The sequence below is a fragment of the Dermacentor silvarum genome, chromosome 2 (assembly GCF_013339745.2).
Source record: "Dermacentor silvarum isolate Dsil-2018 chromosome 2, BIME_Dsil_1.4, whole genome shotgun sequence".
NCBI classification, from domain to species: Eukaryota; Metazoa; Arthropoda; class Arachnida; order Ixodida; family Ixodidae; genus Dermacentor; species Dermacentor silvarum.
In genome coordinates this window covers 251,348,983-251,363,904 of record NC_051155.1, presented here as the reverse complement: position 1 = coordinate 251,363,904, position 14,922 = coordinate 251,348,983, and the positions used below count along the sequence as shown (strand labels likewise).

The window sequence follows — 14,922 nt, the reverse complement described above, 5'->3', positions numbered from 1 at the left end:
CATGCGACTTTAACAAGCCATATGCAATCCGTTAACGTCGCATCATATAGCCTTTCGCTGCTTTCCCCCTTTGGGTGAACAAGCAGAAAAAGCCTGCGGGGTTATTTGATTCCTTTCCGATTTTTTCACTCGATGAGTCTGTCACGACAGTCAAAGTTTAGAAAAAAGAAAACGGCTGGGCGCACACGTGCGCGCTCGTTCAACGTCCTTATCAGGACTATATCTGAGCTAACCAGGCGGCTAGCTAACTAGGCGGCTAGCTAACTAGGCGGCTAGATGGTAGCTCAGATGGTAGAGCGGCTGCCCCGGAAAGGCGGTGGTCCCGGGTTCGAGTCCCGGACCAGGACGAATTTTTCTTCAACTGCGAGGCTTTCTTTCGAGGAACCCGGTTGGGTTTCCATTGTAGCAAATTGCTACATTTGGGTGGAAGTCTCAGTTTCCCTTTAATTACTTATCTCCACCTAGCGGATTTCCGCTGAACTATTACATCAAACGGCATGTAGCAGAACGTTCTTTTGTGATCTGGGAGGTAAAGCCGGAGTTTCACATAATTGATTGAATGATTACAGAAATTCTAGCTGCGTGTGGCCTTTAAGATGGCAGCAGCGTGCTGCATTGCGTAGTATACCGGGATTTTGCTCTCTTGGCTTCTCCTCTGTGTAGCTTCCAGCACACTAGCAGGCAGGAAAATAGTCTTGCATTGGCCAGTGTGGTAACTTCACTTATAGCTGGAGGATTGGAAAACTTTTTGTGGCATGAGATTCGTGAGACGACGTCCTTTAAAATAGTGAGGTCATTCTATGATTAGTTAAGTGTTTAGGGTCCCTTTAGGAAGAGAATGGTTTTATTGACATGTGGTACAATACCGCAGGGATATTGTAAGAGACACTCGGAAGGAGCAGTTGCCGGCCTTGATTGTCAGGCTAAGCCCACCTGTTGCTACAACTCACCAACACAACTACGTAAATAAAAGTAGCATACTCTTGTAAGAGATTTGTTTGCAAACCATCTAAGTGCTAATGACCTACTGCAAGTCGTGTGTGGATCAAACCATTTGCCAGTTTAATTTCACTCTACAGTAGCTTTTTCATATCATATCTGCAACATAATTCTGAACGTCATCGTACAGCATAAGATTTCGAGAGAAAGTATTGCTTAAATTTATAAGTAAATGTGACCGAGGTAAAACAACGGCACATATGTTGCTATTTGAAATACCGAATCGTACATCTTTATTGTAAATCAAGTGTGGCTTACTCACTTTTTTCTTCACTGTTGTATTACAGAGCGAACTTCTGTGAGCAGCCAGCGGTATCCAAGGGGGAAGGGACCTGGATTGCTGTGGTTACTGCAGCTACATCTTATTTTCTGTGGTCACCTTTTCTACTGTATTAAAAAATTTCGTAAAATAATTCTGCATGTCCTTTAATTTATTAGTCAATAAAGCCGCTTTCTCACAAGGTCAGGTTATTTTTTTTCTGCATGTTGTTATGCTCATTTGCTTTGGATGTGTATTGCACATTTGATATATGTTAAACAATTTTATGCAAGTTATTATAAATAATATCATGTAATGCTTCAATTTATATACAGTTCTATATAGTAACGTGTGTACTATGAAGCTAGCATACGGATGCATGGTATGCTGAAGAAGTGGTCATTAATTTTACTTACCACATCACTGTAGAATGACGATCTATAAATGCTGCTTTAAAGACAGCTATAAAAGCCTGCATATTGTTTCTGAAGCCATTATATGTTATGACTTCAGAAACAATATGCAGGCTTTTATAGCTTAATTAATAATTTCGTTAGACGTCCCCAGAATTCTGTTATAATTCATAACAGAATTCTGGGAATGTCTAATAAAATTCTTAACTTGTTCTTGTCAAGATGTTTTATAAAAGCCTGCATAATGTTTCCAAAGTCATTATTACAGAATTCTTGGAACGTCTAATACAATTCTTGAAGTTGTTCTTGTCGAGATGTTTATTAGCCAACTTTTAGCGTAACGTTAGCAGGGCTTACTGAAGTACCTGTAGACGTCCACGGCTAGAAAATGTCTTGACCAGGACAGCTATTAGACTTTTGAATTAGCCGTTCAAGACATATTGTAGACATCAAATAGCTGCTTGTGTGTTTCGTGGGTAGCTAGAACGTAACCAACTGGGAAATCATACTTACAGTTTACGAACCCATTCAAGGAAACTGGAATGAGTTATAGCTATGCATGCAGTACTAAGGCTATAGCAAACCTGTTTCTGACATCTGGAATCCTATTTAGGTTTGCTATGTGGGGTATTTATTGGTATTGGTATTGCCCATTGGCGCAATTGGTCATTCCAATTGGCACCCATCGGGTACAAATGGTCACTCCAACAAAAACCAATTGGTCATGTTCCAGTTGGTTAAATTGGTCCAGTTATGTACTAATTTACGATTGGAAATTTTCCAATTGGTACCAATTGGAAATTTTCAAATTAGAGTCAACTGCTTTTTTGACAGGGTTCCCTTAACATTAGCATTTGATTAACTTTAATTTTGACCAAACTTTAGCTAAGCATCCTTGTCAGCAGCTCTTGTATGTTTAAAAGACATAAGAAGTAGTTGGCGCTGTCCACAATTTTATTATTTAACTATATTTTCCAACCTCCATCTTCGTTTTTATCATTGCACGTGATGGCCACTAATTGGCACTACACAAGTCTATGCACTTCACAAGTTTATTTTAGTTTCAGCGCTTTCTTCTCATTTGAATGATCGCCCTCTTTTACAGGAGAAGAATCTAGGAGCCTAGAGTGACCCTGGGAGCCTCATAATGTGTGCACAAAAAGAACAGTGCCTGCCACAACAGAGCGTTCTCCTATGGCAGCAGCCTCATCTACAGGGTTCGAGTGCCAGTTGCTGGGCAACGATGTGTGGCAATGTGGTAGTGCAATTGACATGCACATTTATCGCATATAACAAACATTACACAATCAAGAACACCAGGTACACATGACTGCTCCATCTAAACTGCTGACTTGATCACACTCAAATTTTTCACAGAGGTGGCATTTCGCAGTATGTGCAACATAACATCTCCCTCATCTAACCACTTCTTATAAAGTTAGTCCCACAAAAGCTTTCTAAACCAGTGAAAAAGCAAAAAAATTAAAATGTTTGTAAGTGATCGAACTGTTATTAAAGTAAACGTGGTGCACGTCATTGCTAGAAATGCTGTATCCATTAAAAGGCACATCGTGTAAGTAAACTAAGGATGCTGCCTAGCACAAAAATAATACTCGAGATATAAAAAAAGAAATTGCTCAACTTCTATCTAGGTATATCATGTCCTTAAACAGTTTTGTGATATATTTACCTCAGCCCTTTGTGCAACTCTGCAACCTTTTCTTCTAATTCTGGTGTCTGGTTCACCAGAAAACGCAGCTCTGAGGCATAACCAGGTTGATGCCTTCGGGGATCATAGTCACCAAGCTCGGCTGTTGAATAAATAGGATACGACCAGTATTTTATGTACCAGATATGTGAAAGAAAGACAGGATTTCACTATGACAAACATAATTTTGGCACGTAAAACCCCAGAATTTAATTAAAGCATGACACATATGTTTCTCCTTGAATATGTAACATCTCTCAATATGCTTTTATGCATGCTATATGACTCCTTTAAAAATCATGGAGGTAAAGTCCAATTTTATGAGCTTGAAGTCTCATGTCTGTAGCTAGTCTTGCCCTACTGATGTGAGTGTGAAATTAATTCCCATTAACAGTATTTAAAAACTGTCTAATAGACCAAGTCTTGATTATTCATTTAAGATTACAACTCACTGTTTGGAAAATTGGTGAACGTTTTTACTTTTACTGCCAAGCCCAAGCTGTACTCATCGTACAGCCATTTGCAACAATGTCACCAAAGTTGATTCATACACGTTCAGGCCACAACTGGCTGTACTTGTCCGAGATGAGCCATGCACATCAACTGAGTTCGCATCGTGTGTTAGGGTTCTCATGCTCAGACATGTATTCTTCAATTCTTTTTGTTATCATCTGTGTAGAATGAGTGTAGATATTTATATCTGAAGCTTAAGCATGTGCTGAAGAAAAGAAAAGCACTCTTCAGGAATCAAAATGTAACCTGTGTGACTGTGACAATTCTTTCTGCTCCAATCACAGCTTGTGAACTGCGACTGGCCGCATGGAATTTAACTTTTGCCATCCTACTCATTGGTGTCGTATAGCCGTCAGGTCTTGCTAATTTTGAGTAGTTCTGAACACTCAAGTAGCCTCGAACCACACAAAACTTTAGGTCAGGTCACATGCACACTTGCCAGCACGCACTCACTCGTCGCCGCTCCTGGTTAGATGCCTTGGAAGACTTCACTTCGTATTAAGCTATTGACAGCATTTCAATATTTGCAAGTTGGATGTGGCTACTATCCATAATTCAAGCTGGCGCAGGACAAAGCCGGTCCGCACCATGTAGCACAGCCAAACAGAAACATGCGAGCGCGAGCGCGCACTCAACCCCTGTCATGCACAAAGCAAACGCTGCGCATACGCACTGGAATTGCATGTAGCTGTGGCAGTAGCGTACCCAGGATCTCTGCCAGGGGGGGGGGGGGGGTAGACAGTTTGCCAATACCATCTAAATAGCACTAAGTTCAATTTCTTCACGGTAAATTGCCAAAAAATGCACTTTTTGTGAGTGTGCAGATGATTGCGCGTCTTACATCTTAGTTGCAGTACTCAAATGCGCAAGGAAAGAAAAGGGGTTAAACAAAAGAGGGGGGTTAAGTCGGCCTCAGGGGGGTTTACAACTCCCGAAACACCCCCCGTCGGTGCGCCACTGAGCTGTGGTCTGCTACGTAGCGTAGATACCGGAGCTGCGGCGCAGTGCCACGACGAGTCCGTTGGCTGAGCACCCTGCAGCTCGCTAAGGACAAGCGCGTGTGGCTACGTTTGGCGCGTCGTACGTGCCAAATTTGGGAATAGCTGAGTCTATGTGACCATCCAAAATCAAATTTTAACTGCGCGCCGTGGTGACGTTCAATAGGCGGAGCGTTGTGGACACACCCCACTCCACCGGAGCCTTCGCATTGCAAGTCATTGAAGAAGGAATGGAAGCACCGCGAACGGCACGTCTAATTGCCAATAACTCTGCTTCTGCTGAACGAATTGAAGTACTTTTTGTGGCAAAGTATTTCTGAAATAATCTAATTTAACTTCAAATGAATTTCTCGACTTCAATATAAAGTGGTTCAGGGCCCCTTTAATATTTCACGTGAATATAAGAAAGAGATAAGCCACGCATGTAATATGTGTTTTTGAATACAGATATCATATGCAATAATTTGCTGAAAAAACAAATTGGTAAACATTGAACACTTTTTTTTTGCAAGGTAACTTGGGTTATGGCACAAAAATTAAGGAACCAAGGCAGAAGACAACTACATGGGTGGTGGTGCCTCATGCACATTATTTCTGTATTTTACCACTTCTTGCCCTGCTGTTAACTATGATTACTTACGTATTAATTTTACCAGTTCTTGTCACTTCAGAAAAACATATTTAGAGTAACTACATGTTGAAAGCTGCTATACTTAAGATGATACTCTGGCGTCTACCACTATAGAGATCAGTGTGATCTGAATGCGGAATCAGCGAATGCGGAGCGCAGCGGCAGATGAACGACGGCGATAGCAAAGAGAGGAGGAAAGCGGAGGAGGAGGGTAGTGGCGAAAGCGTGAGAAGAAAAGCGTAGTGCCGCGCAAGACCGGCTTTGTGGCAATGATTCCTCGCTGGCGTAACCTATGTCTCCTTGCCCGTGCCTCCACGCTCGTACTCCTCCTCCTCTCTTTTCCTTCTGTACCCTCCACCGCCGAGGCGCGGGGTATCTGAGGCCGACGCCGGGGAGCCGGGGCGCGGGGTAGGCGGGGACAAACGGCGCCGCTCCGCCGCGCATGACGCGACGGCTCTCGAGCTGCCGCTGCTTTGCGTAAGGTGGCAGCAGGGGTAGTCTGGGCTCATTTCACTGCTCCAGTACGTATAGCCGGCGGGCGTCGCGAGCATTCAAGCTGTATTTTTACGTCTCTGACTTTTGAGAAAGAGTTTGGCGTCGTAGTGACGTAGACCAGAGAGGTCTTCACTAACACTCAATAGTTACTGTCACTTAATATGGACTACTCGCGCGGATTTAGGCTTGCAGCATGACTTCAGACGCGTCGTTTAGTCTTTGTTTATTTGATTGTTTTATTTCTTTATTTCGCTGGATACAGATTGGTTCTGAGAATATACGGTGACTATACGCGTCATTCCCAAATGAACCAGGTTTGAAACGTATATCTTTTGGCTATATATGTTCACGATCAAGTACATTAATCGGTTTCTTCTTCCGCACTACAATAATAATCACTTATTAGCATGTAAGACCATGCAGAAACAGTGTTTACTGTATTCCCCAATATATATATATATATATATATATATATATATATATATATATATTATTGTTACTAGCATTATTAATGAAAAACGTTAGGGTCGAGAAATTGAAATTTTTTTTTAAATTGAAATTGTCAGTTTCCAAGCACGTCACTGAAAGATCAAAACACTGGGAGGACCGGCTGATTTAAAGAGCAACGTTCATCGAAGCTTTCTGCAACACCGTGATATTCTTTGTAGAAGCTTCAGCGTGCGCGATCTGCATGTCTGCAGTGTGCATCCCAAGTGAAGTCCACTGCGCCGCGTCTGCAGCGGTCACCGCGGCTTCACTTACTGCGTGTTCCACGCCGTTTCTGTTCGTTGTTGCCCAGAGTGGCCGCGGCCGCGATACTTCTAGTACACTGTAGCCGCGAGCACGAAGGCGCGGCGGCGCCACTGTGTTTACACAGAACGGCGTCTACTCACGTTGTTTAGTCTCCAACATTTCGTAGGCGCGTGCACGTTTGCACTTGCCATCTGACGCTACTAGCGCAAGCACCTGAACGGCGCCTGAAGGGAGCTGAACAATAATTAAATTGGTGACCGCGCAACAGTAAAATTTCGTTACAGCCAAGCGATCATTAAATAAACTACGTCCATAAGCTCACAGCAACCGACAATGACGTGAATATCAAATTTTTTTACGCTGTACAGACGCCGGTAAGAACTTTGACGCTTCCAGAAAAATACACACGCGTCCCTTGCGATCGGCGCTCAACGTGTCAGTCTTGTTGAGATTACCCGCGCTGATTAGCAATTTTTAAGCTCCATAGAGCCTGGCACCCTTGTTTTTGAGAGCAAGGCCGGCAGACAGCCTCTACAAGCTATTAAAAACATTAACAACGTTTTAAAGCCACAAAATTTGCGATAATAACCGACCTTTTACAGCCCAGCGAAAGCTTGCAATGCACGTCTTTGAGCCCATAAAACCCCTGTCGTCCCCTGGCGATCGCTGTAGAAACTCGAGAGGTGCCGCGACTAGAGTAGCCGCGACGCGCTTGCGGCGCTCGTTTGGCCACCCACGGCCGCTCGATGAAACGCACGAGCGGCCGTGGGAGAAGGAGAAGGAAAAGGGAGGAGAGGAGGTACGGGCGAGGAGAAATATAGGTTACGCCCACGGTGTAAGAATAAGGGTTACGCCAGCGAGGAATTTACCGAAGGCGCCAGAGTACAGTGTACTAGAATACCTTAGTATTCTAGTACCACGGCCGCTGAATAAAAAAAAGTAACCTTTTTTTTTTTTATCCAGCGGCCGTGCTAGTACACTGTAGCCAGAGTAGCGCTCGTCGCCTGCATGGAAACAAAGCGCTGTATGAGCGGAGGTCTGTCTGCGGCGGCTACTTCTCGCATATCGCGATATCCCGATAAGCCAGGCATTCGCGCTACACTTCACTCCGTTTGCAACGCGCCGCACGAGACAGATTGTCTGCGCCAGCCAATATATCGCGAAATGAAAACACGTACACAGCTGCGCTCAAATTTCGCATTAGGGAGTATTGTAATCGTCGGTGAATTTCTTTCTTTCCTTTTTCCAGAAAATAATTTGCCACATTTGTGCCTTGTCAAAGCGCAACTATTGACATGCGAAGATCATTCAAGCAGGTGCGCGCTGCAGTGCAGAATGTTTTCTCGAACAGCACCGTATTGGTAGTGAATAATAAGGGGCCGCAGAAGTAGGAGTAAATGTCTCACACTGTATGGCAAGAGCAAAAAGCTCAGCAGCCAGATCAAAACTGATGGGCAGCCGGCCATGGTAGATGTCTTGCTTCACTTGCAGAAAGTACTGGTACCTGCAATGAAAACAGAATTAGATTACTGTGCATCAAACAACACAGAGATTTAGCAAAAAAAAAAAAAAGTCCATTCCCATTTTCTTCCTTCGCTAAAGTATTTATACAATTGCATTATATGCAACAATTAAATCACCTTATGCATGTCAGGGGCAAGGTAATTCCTTTCAGTAACGAAAAAAAAAAAAAGAGGATTATGTATTCCCATGAGAGACATAATATTGCTGGTGACATAATATACCTGTTTTTATTCGGTGCATATCAATAACACGTGGAAGATTTTACTCGAGAAAGTCTTTGTGGGCGTGTGAAAAAAATCACTGCTGGAGCTTCTACAATTTTACTTTGTCATAGGAAACCTAAGTGTGATAGTGATGAAAAGACAAAGAAAGCCTGAGTCAGCAGATAGCAACTAAAAAAAATATCAAAATTAGCATATGAGCGATTGGAAGCAAGCAACTCCTGATTCATTTTTCAACTCGCTACAGCATACCCTTCGCAGGCGCATAACAACAGCTCAGCTAGCGCCACGGAGTGCTCGCGTGTGCACCATTCATCGTTGAAGCGTCATGCGCGAGTGAAATCGAAACCTCGGGAGCTTCCTCTCCGTGCAAGACAGAGAGGGCGTACAGAGAAAGCAACCAAGTATTTAGGTAAAAAGAAAAAAAAAAAAAAAAAAAACAAGAACCTAAACGACGTCACCGCGTAGATGCGCCGCTTGACCAAATGTACACGAAAACAAAAGCGGACGCCGCGGAGCAACGCACCCCCCCTCCTGGAGGGCAAAGATTGCGGCGTTCTTTTTCACGCACGGCTGACTGCGGCCGTCGGCTCCCTGCAGGGGTCTTCACTTTTGTCACGCACTCGCTCTCTTTCACCTCCAGAAGCGAAGCAGTAATGTTGCAAATTAGAGAGTGAGGCTATGAGAAAAGAGAGAAAGCATTTCCTCTAATCTCTTCTTTTTAGACGTTTATTTTCTTGCTCGCTGCTTCGCGACATGGTGCACGCCTCGCACGCACGCGGCAGCCCCTCAACTGCACGGACACCTTGGCCATGAATGGGCCAAATTGCGCGGTGCGCTTTTCAGCTCGGAGGCGCGTACCACGGCCGCCGTCGCGAGGCTTTTTTGGCGGCCAGAGCGAAGAACAGCCGCGAAAGGCGCATTTTTCCGGTGATGCCGCCTTTTCCTTCGGCTGCGGTCGCTCGATGGGCGCCAGGCCAGCCATCAGAACATTTACCCTGCGTTGTCGTTTTTAAAACGCACAGGTGGTCAGACCGGAAGTGACCACAGCCGATACATACGAGTATATACACTCTCTCGGCGGAAAGCGAGATAGCCAGGCGGTTCCGTCAGAACGCGAGAGGGGAACGAAACGCTGACGGAGGAAATAGTGGCTTCTCTCGGAGCAGGTAATGATTGGTCTTCTTTTCTTTAAGAGACAATGGGAACAATAGATACAACGGCGTAAATATGGCACTGCCGGCCGCTCGATAACGTTCAAGGTTGTTTGCAACAAAGCCGTGACAGCCATCCACATGCGTGGACCGTTGAGGTACGTGGAAGGAAAACGCGGCCGGGGCCGCGCCTCACGCCAAATGCTCCGGCGAGCGTCGTGTGCTCAAGGGGCGTAGATGCGCAAGAAAGAGATCTGCTTCGAACGCCGAATTAAATTATGGTTTGTGTTATCGGTGTTCATAAACCCTTGAAGACGGTTACACTTCTTACGGCGTATTTTCGTTACACAACACTATCAATACATCCGAGACACCTCGTGTCCATTACAATAATGCTATGTGGGTTGGGTTCCTGTCATTCGCTAAAAGAAACGCGCTGGATAAAGTGGGGGCACTCGACATGTCAGAAAAGTGCACCACGAAAGGCATGTAAATGTGTGCTTTTGCAACAGAATAAACGCCATAATTATTTCATCATTTCATTCGCGCTGTCCAAAACCCGCTGGCAAAGTTGTAAAAGTGTAAAGCTAAGGATGTGAAGTGAATGAAAACTCACAATAGAGAAACTCGCTGCTACGCCTTCCTCGTGTCGCACTTAATTGGTACCTTGGTTCCTGCACTGTGACAAAGGCTGCATGTAGGCTGGGCAGGCCGCATACTAACACAGACATTTCGACGTGCCCGGTGTGCCACCCCCCTGGTATCTAGTTCACTATACCCCTGGCTACTTCATTACAGACTTGTGACTACAGACTTGGCGTTAATGGAGGACGCACATGCTGCGGCAATCGTCAAGACATTGGAAACCTACTCAGGGAAAACTAAAACGAAACTTCCAAATTCTGAAGTCATCATCGTCACTTAGCTACATTTCGATAAAGATGGTACACTTTTGGGCAGTGACCTAGCGACTTCGTAGAAAAAAGGTTGTCAACACTGGGTCAAACCTTCTAACGTACCACGGAAACTTCGAACGGGGATGTTCGATGCAGGATCATTTTTACGCAACACAAAAGCACCGGCGCATTATGGAGTGGAGAGAGAAAAAACAACACATGAGCCTTCCCCCTCCTATGACTATGTTCGTTTTCGTTTCAACTCCTGAAAGGCCCGTGTCAACGCCCGCTTAATAGGTCTCTGCTTAATTGACCAGTTGCCCGACGGGCTGAAAGCCTCATAATGCCTAAAGGCAATCACAGCCTCACAGTTCGGAAACTTATGGGCTTTTCGTGCCACGAACGCAGCAAGCCACAGTCGCAATAAAGGAACCGCCAATAAAGGAACCGCACTGTTGCGGCACTTAGCCGGCCGTTAGGCTTAGCGTTCCGCGCGCGGCACGACGCCGGTGCAGAGGCACGCGTGGCCACCGACACGGCAGACCACCGGGACGAATGTCCGAGGAGGTCCGAGTACATACACACCGCCACTCAATGGCTTCTTTATAGAGCGCCGCGCGTGGCTGCTGCGCAACAATGGCCGGACAATGTGTGCTTTCGCTCGTTCTCTTTTCGCGGGAAATCGAAGTGGCACGATCGCCGAGGTGTGCCGCACGCAAAGCAGCCCTTGAACAACGCACGCAGCGTGCACGTGCAAGGAGCGCCCGCGCCGGAATCACGTAAAAGAAAACGCTAGCCTAGATGTAAACCTTGCACATTTATTGCCACTCTATACTGTATACTGAAGTTTATTAGAGCGGCGGCGTAAGAAAAAGCGCGTGAGCTTGAAAGTGCAGACGGGACACAAAGTTGACAAGTTCGAACTCACTCAACCACGTTATAGATAGTTTCAGCCTGTCTCCATGTATATATATACACGGAATACCTTCTCTAGAATACACGCCTTCTCTAGTGCAATGTGTTATAGAAATATATATTTTTTTTCGGTATACGGGTGTTCTTGTCTAAGTAAAAAAAAAAAAAAAAAAAAAAAAAAAAAAAAAAAAAAAAAAACAAGAAAGAAACCGAACTGTATGTTAACGACTACGTCGCTGCCAACGCTTACGCCAGTTGATATACACGGTGTCCCAACTACCATGCACGCACTAAGATTTAAAAATATGCAAATGCTACGTAGCTAGACAGAACCAAGGTAATGTTGTTTGCCGTCGGTTGGAGGTACTCAGAATATTTTTTTGCATTCCGCCTGATTACATAATTAGTCTTAATTATCTATTCAACTTCTCAAATATTATAATTAGGCTAAAAGTGTCAATGAGAAAATTGTAGAGCAACATGGCGAAATCCCGATACAGCTTTCTGTTGTTGCGTGCTACATAAAAGTTTTTCCGAGCGTGAAAAAAGCCCGCGGATACGCGCAAAGTGCCTTCAGTTCGTACCCGACCTATACCTGCAGGTTCGCTTTTGCCACCATAGGGGAAAAAAAAGTTGCCACTATCAATATCCTTTCCCGCAACATACGAGATGCTTCACGTACGGCAAGCTCTGCGCATAAACAACTGAACTGTGGCAGAAGGTCGCGCTGTCTTGCAAGTGCATGCGGGACCTATAAGCGTGCGTTCGCGCTGAACCAGAAGCCAGTGCCGCATGCAATTTACGAATTGATTCCTTTATTATGGTGATTAAAACACAATTATTGTGCAGGAAAGCTGACTTGTACTGCTGCAAGGAGCCGAATAACTTTGCGGGGACCAACCTAGATGAATTTTCAACTTGAGCAATTTGAGCATAACATTATTCACTAAAATGAAATATTTCCTGAATGTTCATCACTTCTTCAGATGCTCAAATCGAACTTCCCTGGATTTTTCAGCTTTTCCAGGTCGCTGAACACCGTGCATGAACACGAAGGAAGGGAACTAAGGGCCCCGATTTTCGTTAGTCGCAATTCCATGTGAAAGCAACAGATATTTAAGGCAAGGGAAGCACAGGGGAAGTTATTTGTAGTTTTTAATTGAAGTGTAAAAATGAAAAGCTAAGGGGAAATGAAAGTGCACGAAAGAACAACTTGCCGCTGCAGTGGGAGCCGAACCCCCAACCTCCGCATTACGCGTGCGTTGCACTACCGATTGTGCTATATACGGCGGCGGTTGTCCCTACGTCCACATTCTTGGGTACTTGTCTAGCAGGATATAAAAAAAAATTGTCGCAGTTTCACCCGAAAGGCGAAGCATCAATTGCGATAGCAAATTTGTAGAGAGCTAGCTATACGGAATAAGGATAGTAGTTTTATCAACAGTGCAAACTTGGACATGCAGCAGCACCGGCAACACACAGAACTGTTGTCGACGCCGTCGGCGTTTTGCCCGCGTTCGCACAAAACGCGCGCGGCGTTGGTGACTGTTGCAGGAGCCTCTGGGGGCGGCTCGGAGGTTTTCGACGATATCAGAACGGGACACTCGTCGAGCAGCGTCGGAAGTCTTTACCACCTTCTCGCCTCGCAACGTTTTTATATAGATAGGCATTTTGTGCCGCAGCTAAACCTCGCCTCCCTGGCGAGCATGGTTCATCCAACACGCAGGATTGAACCATGCTTGTGCAAATCGGGCTGCACGCCTACGAAGTTGCTGCAGACGCACCTTTGTCCAGGAAAGATCACCGCGCACTGTAGTCGCTGCACACAATCCGGCGGTCGCCGAGCTTTCTGCCCACCACAATATGGCGGCGTTGGTTTCACTTGAAGAGCGTCACTTCCACTCCAGCTTGTGTATATGTGTATACAAGATTTAACCCAATGGCGATGATGATGATCTATTGGTATCCCCTTTGAAACGGGGCGGTGACAAATAGGCACCTAGCCTGCTTGATTTAATCAGGTATGCTATACATATTCTTCATTTTAGCATTTCTGTATACATCTCCTTCAGTGGCGTAGCCAAGGGGGGGGTTGGGGGGGTTCAAACCCCCCCCCCCCGAAATTTTTTCCACCCCCCCCCCCCCCCCCCCACTAACCCACCCTTTTCTCTCGTCGCTTCGCGCTGACATATTTCAAGAAACCGGTGCTACTTTCACACTTTCATTCCTGGGCGCTTCCGTTTGGGTTGGTAATTTACAGCGAATCATGTCTGGATATGGAAAAAAAAACTGTCACGGTGTTTGTCAAGGCCTTGACACTCTGTGAGGTTTTGGGCGCGAATTCTGAAACACCGAATGCGCCACAAATGCGCAACAAATGAAGCAACAAATGCGGCAGCCGCATTTTAGATGAAGGCGAAAATGCTCGAGGCCCGTTTACTTAGATTTAGGTGCACGTTAAAGTCCCCAGGTGGTCGAAATTTCCGGTATACATTTCCGCCGCTTCCCTTCAGGTGCTGGTTAGGCCGCGTTCGCGTAGGAACTTGGTCTCGAAGCTGTCGGAAGCGGCAAAATCTTGCAAAAATCCGCCCGCCTAGGCGGCAAAACAGGCAGAAAAACAGGCGGCGAGCCAAATTGGTCTCGGACCGATTTTTTCGCCATGGCGAAGCGGAAACGCGGCGGAAAGTCGTTCTGCTCGACCGGAAGCTACACTAGCATGTAAACTTCCGGTCGTAACATTGAACATGGCACCAAAAGTAGGCTGTAATGCTGATCGACGCGATCAAGAACCACCCCTTGCTCTACGACAAGAGTGGCACTCAAACGTACTGTCAGCAATACTCGCGATAGTATTCAACGTCGCGCGACAGGAGGTGCGGCAACGAAGCCTTGGCGTGACCCAACTTCTTAGGGCCCATTCACACTTGCGACTAGGCGAGGTCGCGCGACCAAGTTGGTCGCAAAGTGACCAGTCGCAAGTAGTCGCAAATGGTCGCTTTTCTCGAAATGCGACCGTTTCCGGCCAGTCGCTCACTGCTCGATTTCTCAGTCGCGCGACCACAGTCGCAGAACAGCTGAACCAATCAGATGCGAAGGAACAGGACGTCCGTATACGCTGACGCTTATTTTACGCAGCGATGACATTTCAAGCAGACGTGAACGGTATATCGTGATACATTTCGGTTTAGCGACTCGTCGGTCGCATTTGTAAGTGTGAACATCGTTCGTCTTGAGTAGTTTTCTGGTCGCCAGTCGCAATTGGTCGCGCGACCTCGCCTAGTCACAAGTGTGAATGGGCCCTTACACTTTTGCAAAGCCAGGCGAACCCACCACTGCCGTTTCCGAGGTTTTCTTATCTTCCGTTTATTCATTGTACATTTCTAGAAAACAAGTAGGTAGAAGTATAAAAGCCATTTCTTCTTCCACTTCCATGGAAGACAATA

The 14,922-nt window shown here is 45.6% G+C and overlaps 1 protein-coding gene across 4 annotated transcripts in view; it reads right to left on the bottom strand.

Moving 5' to 3' along the window:
* The window catches only part of LOC119443145 (band 4.1-like protein 4), a 132,835-nt gene that overhangs the window by 21,773 nt on the left and 96,140 nt on the right, over positions 1 to 14,922 (bottom strand). For 3 of the 4 annotated variants that reach the window (XM_037708306.2, XM_037708304.2, XM_037708305.2), the window contains exons 5-6: positions 8,176 to 8,273; positions 3,362 to 3,482 (exon numbers count right to left, since the gene is read on the bottom strand). In XM_037708306.2, the coding sequence (XP_037564234.1) occupies positions 3,362 to 3,482; positions 8,176 to 8,273 (219 nt within the window). Of the gene's footprint in view, positions 1 to 3,361; positions 3,483 to 7,362; positions 7,419 to 8,175; positions 8,274 to 14,922 lie in introns of those variants that run through there. The other variant, XM_049662591.1, reaches the window with a different exon arrangement.